Raw genomic sequence first — 14,112 nt, forward strand, 5'->3', positions numbered from 1 at the left:
TTAAAGGTGTCATAAGATTGAGTCGGTCTTGTATGTCGAGTCGGTTAAGTCTATGGTTTGACGTGTGTGACAATGAGTGAGATCATTGTACTGATTGATCTCTAGGTTGTTAGAAATGTATAGAATTGAATGTGTGGAAATAAATGATGATGATATGAAATGTTAAGATGCATTAGCTGATTGTAGTGGCTAGTCAGCCCTAGTTCCCGCATAGAGTAGTATAGAGTGTCATGCGGGCAAGCTGGTCTAGAGTCACTTCACTGAGTAACTTGTTGCTCATCCCTCCCTTTCCATTTTCCTGTGCGCAGGACTGTAAGTAGAAGTATATGGATGTGGGTGTGACGGTATTTCAAAGAAGGTTATGCGTCCGTCGACTCTTGGGACCAGTAACAGGACACGTATGGTTGTCTAAATGAGTAGACACGTGTCCATAACGTCCTTTCGGTAACCCCGGTCGGACGCCGGGGGATCGGGCCGTTACAATTGGTATCAAAGCGGGTTAAGATCCCTTAGTGTTGTCCTAAGGGATCAGCATTTCCGACGTGTTCAAAAAAAAAAAAATTGTTTTCATTAAAAGAAAAGAGTTTGTGAAAGTTTTGATTGTCCTAAAAGTTCCGTAAACGATTTCAAAACCACCCACTACATCTATAGGTCTATTAAGGTTTTGATCAGATCCATTTTACTTGCAAAATTTCTTTCTCAGCTTAATTCATTCATTGATTTTTAAAAAAATCCCGAGCAAATTGTTCTCGCCTTATATGCCTCCCTTGTATGATATGTGATTATGTGAGCCATTTCGAAATCGGATGTTAAGTTCGAAAGTCTAGTGCTTGGAATTCAGGGACGAATTCCGATTAACAGGGGAGAATTGTAACGGCCCGGTTCCTGGCCCAAAAATTTTAATAAAAGAATGAGCTTCTCTACGGCCCATTTGACAAAAACCTAGGGTTCCCTTCATCCTTTCCCATAAAAAGAGATGCAGCCCCTTCTTTTCTCTCATTCTGAAACTTGAGCGATGCTCTGCAGGGATTTAGAGAGACTAGGAAACCCTAGCCGTCAAGCTTCTCTTTTCCTTTTCTCTCTTCTTCTCTCACGTCTCTCTCTCTCTCTCTCTCTCCCCCTATACTTTCTCTCCCCATGGATCTCTTCCTCTCGCCTTGACGCGAGTCTCCCGAGAGCAAGCCGAGCCGCCAGTGGTGGTGGTGGTCGTCGTCCAAGTGGTGGTGGGGTGATCGTTCGAGTGTGGCGATGGTGGTGTCTGTATAGTGTTGTGGCGGTGACCAGATCTCGTCTCTCTCTTGTTTACTTGTTCCAGATCTGTTCAGATCTCATCCCCTTTGTCTCTTGTTCCAGATCCAGATCCAGATCTAGGCTAAGGTGGAGTGTCTTGAGCCCATCTTGTTCCCATGTACTGTATACTCCTTTATGTTAGAGTTAGGTTTGATTAGACCATGTTTGAGAGTTAGGATGATAGAACATGATTTTTACTAGGATGATAGATGAATGGATCATGATGCGTAAGAACCCTCATACTGTTAAATGAGACTTAATGAACTAACTTGTGTTGTTGTGGTGATGATGGATTGGTAATTGATACTTGTATGTTTGGATGTGTAGTCCCATGAGTGGTTTGTGATTAAAGCTAGGATGCTAGAAAGAAGTGAATGCTAAGATGATAGATGACTACTGATTGTTATTGATACTGTAAGTGAAACCTGAGTGTGATGTGTATTGTGTGTGACACCAATAACAGGTGGCGTCTAGTGAATGAGTTCAAGTACGAGTCTAAATGTAAAGGAAAGTGAATGAGAATGAGAATGGATAAGTGAAAGTGATGTGAAAGGATAAGTGAATGTATAAGTGAATAACTTTAAGGTTAAGCATGGGTTGGGAAATCATATAGAGTCTAGAGGGAGTACGTGGGGTAGTAGTTCTACGCTAGGCATCCATAGGAGCTGTGGTGGAATCCACAAGAATATGGGGTAGAAGTCTAGCGAGAGCTACCCACGGAGAAAAGAGAAAAGATGAGCGAGCCGCGAGAGGCGTGATATAAAAACGTGCATTGTAGAGTCCTTAGTTCATGGTCGGGTATCTGGGTGTTAAAGGTATCATAAGATTGAATCGGTCTTGTATGTCGAGTCGGTTAAGTCTATGGTTTGACCTGTGTGACAATGAGTGAGATCATTGTACTGATTGATCGCTAGGTTGTTAGAAATGTATAGAATTGAATGTGTGGAGATAAATGATGATGCTATGGAATGTTAAGAATTGTAGTGGCTAGTCAGCCCTAGTTCCCGCATAGAGTAGTATAGAGTGTCATGCGGGCAGGCTGGGCTAGAGTCACGTCACTGAGTAACTTGTTGCTCATCCCTCCCTTTCCATTTCCCTGTGCGCAAGACTGTAAGTAGAAGTATGTATGTGGGTATGACAGTATTTCAAAGAAGGTTATGCGTCCGTCGATTCTTGGGACCAGTAACGGGACACGTATGGTTGTCTAAATGAGTAGACACGTGTCCATAACGCCCTTTCGATAACCCCGGTCGGACGCCGGGGGATCGGACCGTTACAAACTAGATCTTGATCCGTCCGACTGGGCGGGAGTTTGCTTTAACTTGTAAAAGTATTATCAACTTATATCCAATAGGAAATTATTGGGCTGTATAAAGTATGGTCCATGTTATTCGCTATCATATGATTGTTATTGTATTTAATGTATTTGTAACACGAAAAAATACAAATATCTTAGTATGTATATATATATATATATATATTTTACATTGTTTATTTACTATTGTAACCCAAATATATAAAAATGTTATTTTTAAAATAATAATTACATATCCACGGTATTAACGAACAACAAATTTTTTTGGAGAGAACTATATGTTTACCTATGTATTATGTATAAACTATAAATACCAATAACTATAATAAAACAACAAAAAATTTAGTGGACCAATAAATAATGGAGTTATCAAAATGGATCAAATTAGCAAATTAAATAATGTGGCACAATTCTATAGTAACAGTTTTTTTTCCAGGAAAAAAAAACTCGTTAAACCTAACAAATTAATGTTTTTTCTATCTCTCTCTCTCTCTGTCGGCAAGATGATCTTTCATCTTCTCACCTAAATCATTACGATATACCCTCTGAAAATTACATCGATGAAGATGTTTCTATTTAATCAAGATTCAGCCTCGTAATTATGATGGTTTAAGATAGCAGGTTAGATCTTATTTCTCCTCTGTTCTTTGTTATACTCATGTTAATTTTTAAATATTTTTCTTTCAATCAGTTTTGTAACCGAAGATTCACTGTAAGTTAACTATAGATTGTCCATATTTCGTAGATCGAGAAAATATCTCAAGTACTTGTTCCACATGACAGTCTTCATAGCTTCCACCTCGTCCATCAATTCTGATCTTCTTCAAATATGTTATTCGTGACCATCAATACAGTGTTGGTTCAGACAATCACCAAAGGTTTATTCATAAACACTGACTTCATGCATCTGAAAAGATCAGCCTGATGACCAATTATTTAACCACATGACCCTGATATGTCCACAGAGAACATAACATCAGCTCGAAGATGCGCCAAGGCGAGTATACTACAGCTCGATGACGTTACATTGCTCAAACACCTTGTACAAAATCACGGTGGTTTTAGTGACCTGAAACCTGAAGAATACTATGATTAGACTCCGAGATTGTGTAAGTTAACCTTCTATAGTTTATCAATCCAACATTTAGACAAAGTTTGGAGCAGTTTTTTAGTTCTGAAGATATGTTTGAGTTCAAATCGTCTTGCAGTTTGATTCTTTGGGGGTTTATCAATAATTAAAGTTTTACTTGTGACACTTGATTTGAGTTCAAATCACATTAGAGTTTTGTTTGTGTTTTCTCTCGAGGTCTTTCATCTACACATGTTATGCTTACACATTTATAATAGTTACAGGAAATCTGCAATGTACTAATCTAATTTTGTTGACTTATTCAAATATTGCGTATCAGGCGTACTTAGAAGGAAAATGTGACCGAAACTGAGGAAGAGAGTATGGTGTGAGGCTAATTTACTGGTCGGTGGCAGAGAACAAAGCACGGATCAAGTCTTTAGAACAAAGTGAAGGTTATTGATATACATGCTTTCTCTCTATCATCGTTTGTCACATTGATATGCAAAGATTATTAGTTCTTAAAATCATATAATTTAGAATCCTATCAAATTAGAGTTGAGCTTAAACTCTGGTATATCAATAGTGTTTAGGTTATGTTTGCTTCTAGTATAAGTCTCGTTGAATACTTGTGATTGCAATAGTCCTTTCTATGCAGTTCTCTCGCAACTTTGAAAACTTGTGATTGCAACTGAAAAAACCAAATTTATTAAATAGAATGGCATGCACTATTATAGGAATGAAGTTGTTCGGCAATAAATTACAATGTGCCTAAAAACAGAAAATGATTTCAGTCTAGATAACTTCTGAAAGTAGAGTCCTTATCCTTGCTGCTATAAAATCTGCAATGAGCAAAAAATTTCTTAGACTACAGCAACATCCATTTGAGGAATATAAGCTAATACAAACTATAGTTGCATCCACGGTAAAATTGTTACAAATAAAATAGTTCAGGGAAAGTTAATATTCAAAAGACATACCTCATCACTCCCTTTGTTCAAGATTGTTGAAAATCTCTTTAAAAACAACATTCATGGTTTTTTTCTGAGGCTTGCCATCTTTGTCCAAAATCAATATTTTCAAACCTTTCTTTGACGTCACTCTAGAAATTGCCACGTATAGCTGTCCATGTGAAAAGACCGGTCTTGGCAGAAAGAGCCCAACTTCTGATAATGATTGTCCTTGGCTTTTGTTTATAGTTATAGCAAAAGCCACAGCTAAAGGCAATTGCCGTCTGCGCATTTTAAAAGGCAATCTAGTATCTGATGGTGTTATCAGCAATCACAGAATATATACTATCTCTCCAACTCTTTCTCCAGTGATGATTTTAGCCTCAACCATAAAATCCATTTGCTGAGTGATCTACAGCCTCGTTCCATTCATTAATCCTTTTGTAGGAGCAATATTCCTTAGAACCATAACATGACAACCAACCTTGAGTCTAAGACTGTGGTTTGGTAATCCAAACACCTTAATAGTTTTTAGGAAATCAGGACCAAGAGCTTCATCACCTATTGAAATTTTATCTATTGGGTCAATACTATCTGCGCTGATGTATATCTTTTCCTCACCTGGAATGACAATTTTTAATCAGCACAGAATTCCTCAAAACAAAAAAGATTTTCGTTAGTTAAGGAGTAAAAACGGAATCTTACCATCAAGCTTATCTAACAAGTATTCATTTATCATGTTGACATCTTCATTAGTAGGACATAGAATAGCTCTCTCTTGGAAAAATTTAGGTTCTTTGTTTTCTTGTAACGAAGCATTATCCCCATACACAGCTTTGCAAATGGCTTCTTTAGGATCATCCGAATCCATATTCAAAAACTCTTCAGGAATATCGATCTCAGCTTCACCATCGTTAGGCTATGCAATTTTACCTTCTCCAACCTTTAAGATCCACTCAGAGAATTCCTTAAGTTCTTGTATCTCTTATGGTGTCAAATCACCAGACAATAATCGCATGTTCTTTGTGAGTTTGAAGACTTTACAGTGCTCCCAAAGATGAGAAGAGTTCAGTGCGGCCAAAAAAATTTCATCCCTTCCAGCTCCATGTATTACAGGTAGAACCTGTCGAAAATCACCTCCAATCACTACAACCTTCCCACCAAAAGGTGTAGTTATATGCTTCCCCATAATATCATACATGCTCCTATCTAGAGCTTCAAAACAATGCTTACTCATCATAGGGGCCTCATCCCATATAATGAGTGATGCTTCTTTTACTAAATTAGCTTGATATGATCTAGGAGCCATAGTACACGAAGAAAACTCATCAGGGCTAAGTTGTATGCCAAATCTTGAATGAGCAGTTCTTCCTCCTTGTAACAACAAAGAGGCGATTCCACTTGATGCAACATTAAGAACAATATCTCCTTTAGAACGAATAGCTACAGATATTAATTTCCAAAGGAAAGTTTTCCCGGTACCACCAAATCCGTAAACAAAAAACATTCCACCTCTTTCTTCATTCACGGCATCCAGAATTTCATCAAAAAAATTCCCCTGTTCATCCGTCATCTTCTGAACGTCTCTATCAAGAGTTTCTACCAGTGCTTGACGATCATAACTCCGCTCATCTAATATCAGAACATTTGAATCAGTATCGTCTGTAGGAGGAAGTTGTGGCATAGAAGTAAAGTTTGCAAGAGAAGTTCCATTTCGCCTCAGATGCTTCTCAATTTCTTGTAAAGCAAACTTCTTTTTCTCCTCATCACTTAACAAAAGTTCTACAAAAAAGATCAAAAACCTAAATTAGCACAGGTTGTAATAAAAAATTAGGTCCAAGTTCGTTTGAACAGATTCTGAAATTAGCACAACAAAAAAATACATAATTCTAACCTGGTCTGTTGAAATAAATCCGCCGATTATGCTCAATATCTTCACACAAATCTGCCAAGTATTTTCCTATACTGTTTCTGGCATAGATAAGGTATTATTATTCAGCATCATAACAAACACATGTCGCAGATCACTTCCAAAGCTCTCAAAACTTCTCCTCACTATATCGTCAATGTACTCTTGATCCTCATCTAATAACCCACGAGCAAAACATGCATATTTGTATTCAGGATATATAACACCATTGAAGGTTTTAATGTCTTCATAACTGGTACGCCCTCTAACAACATTCAACAACACACACATCATATAGCTCTGACTCTTCGTCTTTATTAGGGATTTCCACACAAATTATCTTATCAATGTCATCTGTGGTGGGAAACTTGAATTCTGGATGCATGAATAGCAAAATATGTGCGTGCGGCAAACCACGTTTCTGAAACTCAATAGTGTACATGGCTGTAAAATTAGGTTTAGAAGATCAGTTAGTGTATGTAACCAATTAAGAGGAAAAAATCGAACACTAATGCAGAAATTAAAGAAATAAAAAACATCTACTTACATGAAACAATCTTCCCAAGAATGTGTTTCTTTGTTAAATCATCCATGAGTGATTCAAGTTTCATTTTGAAGATCCTAGAAACAATTTCTGATCTATCCTCTGCCTTCAATTTTCTTTTCTCTAGAAACCTGGTGATCTCTGGTCATTTAGGATTGCATGTGTAAGTGATGAACAGATCCAGAAATCCAAAATGCTTACAAATGGTCATATCATCCAAATAATTGTTCTTCATATATCTTGGACCACCAGTGAAAGAAGCTGGCAACACAAACTCAGTTCCTTGGTCATGCATATCGATTTTTCCTGCAGTCTCTGACTGTTTGATAGAGTCATAACTATCAGATCGCAAAGTTGACTGATTAAAGTTGAGATATCGTAGACGGTTAGACTCAATAGTTGTGAAGGCATCCACAACAAATTGCTGAAACAGACGCCTAGCATATAAAAGAGTGTGCGACTCATCCCTACACTCATGAAGATGAAAAGCATAATATTGCCTCATACTAATTGTCTGCTTCTTCAGCTTCTTAGTAGCTTATGTTACTCCTTTCTGAATACCAAGCCTAAATCCATCTTCTCCATATATAAATAATAGAGGATACTGCAGTGCTAGATATGAGGAATGTATCTCATTAATCCTCATTAATTTTCCAGAATGTTTCTGAAGCACTATATCCCTTTTATCCATATCAAGATTAAAATCTCTAGGAATCAAAGCTGCAACTTCTGATGCTGTTGGTGTGTTGTATGTTCTGCCATCCTTTAGACAATCACTAATGATCCTCATATGAAAAGCTTCTTGAGGATTAGTATTAAATCGTTCTCCTGCTGATCTGAAGTTCTTAACATATGGATTCACTTCATCTAAGACTTTCATCAAAACTTCAATAATTTCTTTCCTCAAGTTGTCCTTTTTCTTGCATTTAAAACTTCTTTTACCTTGGCTGCAGTTCAAACGCTAATTATTAGGTTAAAATTCCTGTGATACCATATCGATCATGTCATGGTAGAAATTATAGAAGTTCAATGCAAAGAGAAATATGTTTTAAAGGAGAAATTATACCTTAAGCAATTGGCTCTGTTCTCAGCTTCATTTTCAGTATCACAGATGTACATCTGTCCAAATTTGGCATCTTTACCATCTGGTGGTTTTAAACTATCCAAAAGATAGTAATTTTCTCCTTGCATTTGAAACATCTCTGGCCCAACACCTTTTCTTAGAGATCTTTCTACTTTTCCACCAAACGAAGTAAATGAGAAGACCATGTTATAGGCTCTGATATTTTTCTGAAAATGCTTGCATCTTCAATCAATCTTTTAAGTTCTGTTGGTGGATCTTTTAATAGAGGCAAAACTACCTCACCCACAACAGAGTGAAAAAAGAAGGATTTTTACTATTTTTACGCTTGTTTATCCTTTCGCCATACCACATAATAGCACCACAGTGAGAACATGTATATGTTGGATCACCTTCATCAATGTCATCTGTATATTTGAAAAAAATATCTTAAAAAGTAAAATGATTCTAAGAGGTCAAATTGACAAATGACAATGAAATACATAATAATGTTAACATAAACTCAATTCTTACCATCATCCTTTCGACAAGTTTTGGTTTTATAACGCTTTGTTGCACGTGTACTTGTCCTCGAATCAATGAATGAATCTTTATGAAATTCAGTGTGAGGAGAACATGTTTCCGACTCAACAGAATCATCAAAGTGGGCATCCTCACTTTCTGTGCCTGAACTCTCTTGGGAACTATAGTCAAACTCTAGAAAATCATCAATTTCCTCAATTACTCATGCGTATTATTTAAAGATCAAAAATATGTGTGTAAGCCAAAAGTGATACAAAAGAAATTTAGTAATTCAGGCCACCTCTAAAATCGATATTGCAGAGATGTTAGCTGCAGTCAAGATGTAAAACACAGTTCTGATATAAGTAAGTAACATCTTTCAATTTAGTTTGACGCCTTCATATTTAATTTAGGTCTCGTAAAACTTTGAAGTATAGAACACCGGTTACCTATCTTCCTCATGTGCTTGTTTGCTGGGGGTTTTGGAGTGGTTGATATTTTCCGTTCGATAGAACCAAATAAACCGAGAGATGGACTGATAGGCACGGGTAGTTGAGTTGTCCTTTGTTTATTTGGTTTTTTCACATGCTCTTCATTTCCTTCACCTCTGTTTAAATCTCTTGCTATGAATGTGTAAAAACAATTCAAATTTAAGTTGACAAGTAGGTGTAGACACTGATTATAAGAAATTGGAAATACAATATCACTACATAATAATATTTACTTACATGATAATGCAGTAAGAAAGCTCCTCTGTTCTGGAGTATAGTTAGAAGCATTTGACGACAAACCCAAAACTTGCAAACAGAATTAAAAACTCAAGATTTCAATAGGAATTATCACAAATAGAAATTACGAAAATACATACATTAACGTAGCAAAATTATATAGATTACCACTAAATCCTTTCCGTTTGTTTCTTGATGTTTTTGGAGTGTTATAGATTTGTTCATCTATAGAACCAATAGATGTGGTGGAATGATGCTTAGAAACACCTTCACAAAGCCTCTTAAAAATAGACGTTAATGTAACTGAATCATTTTCCTTTGCACTCTTGTAGTTCGATATATGCTCTGTTCGTCTCGTATTCCGGCAGTTGCAATGTTTTCATATGGATGAAGAGGCCGATTCTCTTTATTAGAGACACCTTTGTCAAGATCACGTTTTCGTTTCATAGATGCTTGGAATGAAAAACTTAGGTTATTTTCCGGCTACGATACTAATAGAACTTGACTCGGTTCTGGTTTAGAAAGTTTGTCAAAGCTCCTTGAAAATTCATGTACTGGTGGTTGTCTGCTAGAACTCGTTTGTTTTTTGTTTTGGTATTTGCCAAATATTCTTAAATTCGCACTTAATAATTTTAGGAGTTTAGTTCCTTTTAAAATTTAAATAGAAACTAAATATTTTCAAAGTAAAAAGTGCAATCGATATTGGTAAGATATTAAAATGCAAACATCTTGGTAAGATGTAAACTGTATTAGGATATTTGTAAACGGACTTTTTGGATATTGTGTTTAAATCATTCAAATTGACAATCAATATTGGTAAGATGTAAACTGTACTAGATTTTGAGGATTACTTGAGGATCTTATAAACTGTATAAGATTTTTTGTGATATTCTGGTTTAATCAGCGAAGAGATATAATGATTTTGTAATAGGGAATTTTGATTTTCTCTACGAATTTGTATAAGAATTTTGACTTTCTAACAGTATTATTTTACTAACCATAAGTTCCTATTATTTTAGCTCGATCAGAGAATCTCGGGAAATCAGAGTAATCTTCCAACTTCTACTTATGAACATACACACAGCTCATGTAAGTTGTAGAGTTTTTCCTAAACAGAATGCTAAGTTGTATGGTATAATAGGACGTGGAATTATAGGTTTTGGATCAGTTTCATATGATAGTTTATGATTATGATGATTTAGGATCTATCGATCACCCCAAGAAATAAAATAGAACAGCTAATAATGAAATACTTAAATATGGATAACGAAAAGCCACATATATAAAAAACACATGAATCATATTATTTGAGTTCAAAACGCTCTTAAGTAGAAAAACAAAGCATAAAAATTTAAAAATAAATTAAAGAAATAAACCATGAAAAAAAAACCAGAGACGCAAAATCCACTTCAGCAAGCAACTAATCTGTCAATCACTTAGTATCATCCTTAGTCTTCTCCAACTTCACTGGCTTAGTGTGCAACTTCTTAGAGGTAGAGGTAATGTCTTTCAGCTCAGCATCTTCTTCCTTGCGCTTGACAGTTGATGTTGTAAATCCTTCAGATAAACTCGCAGAATTTGGCTTGAGCATCAGAACCTTCGAATAATAAATACAAACACAAAAGATCTGAGATAAGTATATAAACAATCTTATAAAAAATCAACTAAAATGGATCCAACGAAGATTGAATAACAAACCTCTCCACTGGACAGAGTGCTTGAATTAGTGTCTAAAGCCGAAATAGGTTCAGATTGAGTCTCGAGTTTAGGAAGATCATTACCAGTCGATACTTCAGAAACATAGAAAGTGTTGGATCCGCTATCTAGATTTCCAGAGGTTATTGAAATACCAAAAGAAAAAGACTTTCCAACTAAACTCTCGAGGGGCATGGGGATTACTTCAGGATCTTCAATCTACAAATAAAATCATAGTAATACTATTAAAATTTATACAGATGAATTTATATTTTTTCTATAAAATATACTTGCCTCATCATATGAACCATCCCAAATTTGAACAGCCTCACAACCAACAATGGCACTGGTTATAGTGTCAAGCATCATCAATTTGCATGAACCACTGTCATCTTTCACATTCAAATGCAGCTTGTACCTATTTATATTCACAAACCCATTAGTGAAAACAATTATAATTCCAATTCATAGGAATACAAAAAATAACATAAAAAGAGGCACTTACTTCGGTTCAACCTTTGTGACATTTGAGTGACATTTCTCGCAATACCATAATGGTTTCTCGTTTTGAGCCAACTCATTCCTACGAATCCTAGAGACACGTTTATTGCAGCCACAACATCCAAAGTAGAACCAACCCCAATCTGTATCGACAGATTCAATTGAACATATTATTTTGCAACTCTGAACCTGCAATACACAGAAAAAAAATATCAATACAATGCTTGTTAGTGAGATATATAAAATGCTAATACAACCTCAATTCCCACCAATATCTCAGCAATGGATCTGAATTGAACATCGTCCCAATCTGTTTTTTGGTGCTTAATCACTTGATTGTCACTCTTTGTACCCATAATAGCAAGAGGACGATTCACTTGCAACAGTCTGTAAATCGCCAAAATAAAAATTTCTAATTAAAAACTGGACATCAATTCGATTTTCTTAAATAACCAATACTATCAGTCATGGCTCACTTACTTTTCTCTAAACTCGATGTCTTCTTTCGTGGTTGGGTTGAGGATTACAAGTGAATCATCAAATGCATTTGTGATTTATATATCACCTACAAAAAAATCACATATATTTTAATGTAAAATATGATTTTATTTGAAGATATTATTAAATTTGAAGATGTATATACCTTGGTAGAAGCTGATTTTAGCAAACCTAATCAAGCAGAGTAGGGTTTCAACATTGTTATCTTCAGTAAAGGGTTCAAATTGTTCTGCATATTTCCTCCACAAGCAACACCTCACATCATGACCACTGCATAAAACTCAGACTAATATCACCACATGTTTTCTACACAAATCTTTATTAAGTTCAACAAATTGTATGAAGCTTACTTTGTGTCACGTAAACGAAAGTGAACTCTCTTTCGGTCTTTCCCATGAACTTGCACGATTTGTATTCCGTCAAGATTGAAAACTTCACCAATGATATCTGAGTAAAAACGACATATATTTCATATAACCCAAATCCGCAAGGTGCAAAATTATTGATTTATTAGAGTAATATATACAATAAAACACAAAGTAACGATCATACCGATGAGGACATTTGCATCTGAACCTTGCCCACCAATATCTTCATAACTCACAAGATTAGGATAAGGATCATCGTCCTCAAACACTGACCTCCCTATGAGTGTGTCACTTGTGAAAGTTATTTTGTAAGGTAGCGGAGTCTGGCGATATTTACCACCAGAAGCTGAAACCTTGAAGTTTTCAATGAATCTCCATTCACCCGGCGGGAGACTTCGTTGAAGACGAAACATCTGAATTATTTTGCAACTTGCGTGAATTTTTCCGCCCTAAAAAACAACAATAGCAAAGATCAATATTGTACGCATAAAACAGATGGAGTAAATTTCTAAACAATTTTGCCTTACTGTTTGATCAGCAAGAACAAATTCTAAAGTTTCCCCTCCATAAGTTGTGTTTTGAGTCCATGAATGGAGTAGCTTGACGTGCACTTTCCAAGAATCCTTGTGCGGCTTCACTTTGTTAACCAACACAGAAGCTTGATTGTTAGCCATCGTTTTTTTTTGTGTGAACTTTGAAGAATGATTGTGTAGAAAATAAGTGCAGAAAGTGCTCTATATATATAAGGCGCCGATGGTTATTATAGAAAAGAATATCTAGGTATTATACGCCGATGAGGTAAATATGTAGATATTGCTAGATTGTAACAATTATTAAATGGGAATATCCATCTATTATACGCAAAATTGGAGATATGTAAATGTAGATACTTTCGTGGTTAGTACGTTTGTAATCTCAGTTTGAATGAGGAGATATCTCCCAGAAAAAATAAATCTAAAGTATAGGAAAATTAGGTAAATTAGTTACTTGCTACATAAGAAGGTAAATATCTCGCAAATATTTTAGAATAGTAAATTAGGAAAAAAGAAGGAAATGTAGTTATGAACCTCCACAATATTTACGTGTTCAAAAGCAAAAAATCAAAGGTTTAAATTTGGAGTTATCTCCAAGAAAACATAACCAGTTATGGCAATATACGCTGGAGATATTTAACTTGCACCGTATTGAGGCTTTATCAGTTGGCATATTTTTAGGTGAGAATATTATCCAGTTATGACATTTGACAAACCCAAAAAATGTCTTAAGATATAACTAAATCAAAAGCCCATTCGATATGAATTTATGTTTTTTATTTAGGTCCACGACGCAGAAGAGTTATAGTAACGATTTGTCCAAAGTTTTATATAAAACATAAGCGGAAGATAGATGTTATCTTTGTGTCCAAACAATTTTTTTTTAACTTTGCAATTCATGTTGCAAACAAAATGAAAGGTATTTGTACTTTAGATAGATACTTCTAAACAAATGATTAATTATTTTAACGATGTGAAACTATATAGGGAGTCATGCCGTAAATCTAGAGAGTAAACATATGTGCGTGTGTAATACATAATTATATACAAATCGAGAGGAGATATGTTGAAGGGTTGCAAGTACACATTAGATGAATTGGCCTTTTTAAATCGTTTTTCCTTGGACCCAA

At 35.5% G+C, this 14,112-nt stretch overlaps 2 protein-coding genes across 2 annotated transcripts in view; both read right to left on the reverse strand.

Moving 5' to 3' along the window:
• The window catches only part of LOC106323364, a 16,896-nt gene extending 8,550 nt beyond the window's left edge, over positions 1-8,346 (reverse strand). Inside the window, exons 1-8 of the mRNA XM_013761504.1 lie at positions 8,144-8,346; positions 7,683-8,024; positions 7,254-7,544; positions 6,637-6,798; positions 6,519-6,595; positions 5,748-6,406; positions 5,330-5,543; positions 5,109-5,245 (exon numbers count right to left, since the gene is read on the reverse strand). Of these exons, the coding sequence (XP_013616958.1) occupies positions 5,109-5,245; positions 5,330-5,543; positions 5,748-6,406; positions 6,519-6,595; positions 6,637-6,798; positions 7,254-7,544; positions 7,683-8,024; positions 8,144-8,346 (2,085 nt within the window). The remainder of the gene's footprint in view (positions 1-5,108; positions 5,246-5,329; positions 5,544-5,747; positions 6,407-6,518; positions 6,596-6,636; positions 6,799-7,253; positions 7,545-7,682; positions 8,025-8,143) is intronic.
• A 2,473-nt stretch (positions 8,347-10,819) lies between these two features.
• On the reverse strand, positions 10,820-13,123 carry LOC106323365. Its single transcript, XM_013761505.1, has 8 exons — positions 12,977-13,123; positions 12,634-12,898; positions 12,432-12,528; positions 11,841-11,970; positions 11,588-11,772; positions 11,377-11,500; positions 11,086-11,301; positions 10,820-10,984 (listed from the first exon to the last, which is right to left on the reverse strand). The coding sequence occupies exons 1-8, from the start codon at positions 13,121-13,123 to the stop codon at positions 10,820-10,822; spliced, it is 1,329 nt and encodes a 442-aa protein (XP_013616959.1).
• Between the last annotated feature and the right edge of the window lie 989 nt (positions 13,124-14,112).

Source organism: Brassica oleracea, chromosome C2 (genome assembly GCF_000695525.1).
Source record: "Brassica oleracea var. oleracea cultivar TO1000 chromosome C2, BOL, whole genome shotgun sequence".
Taxonomy (NCBI): domain Eukaryota; kingdom Viridiplantae; phylum Streptophyta; class Magnoliopsida; order Brassicales; family Brassicaceae; genus Brassica; species Brassica oleracea.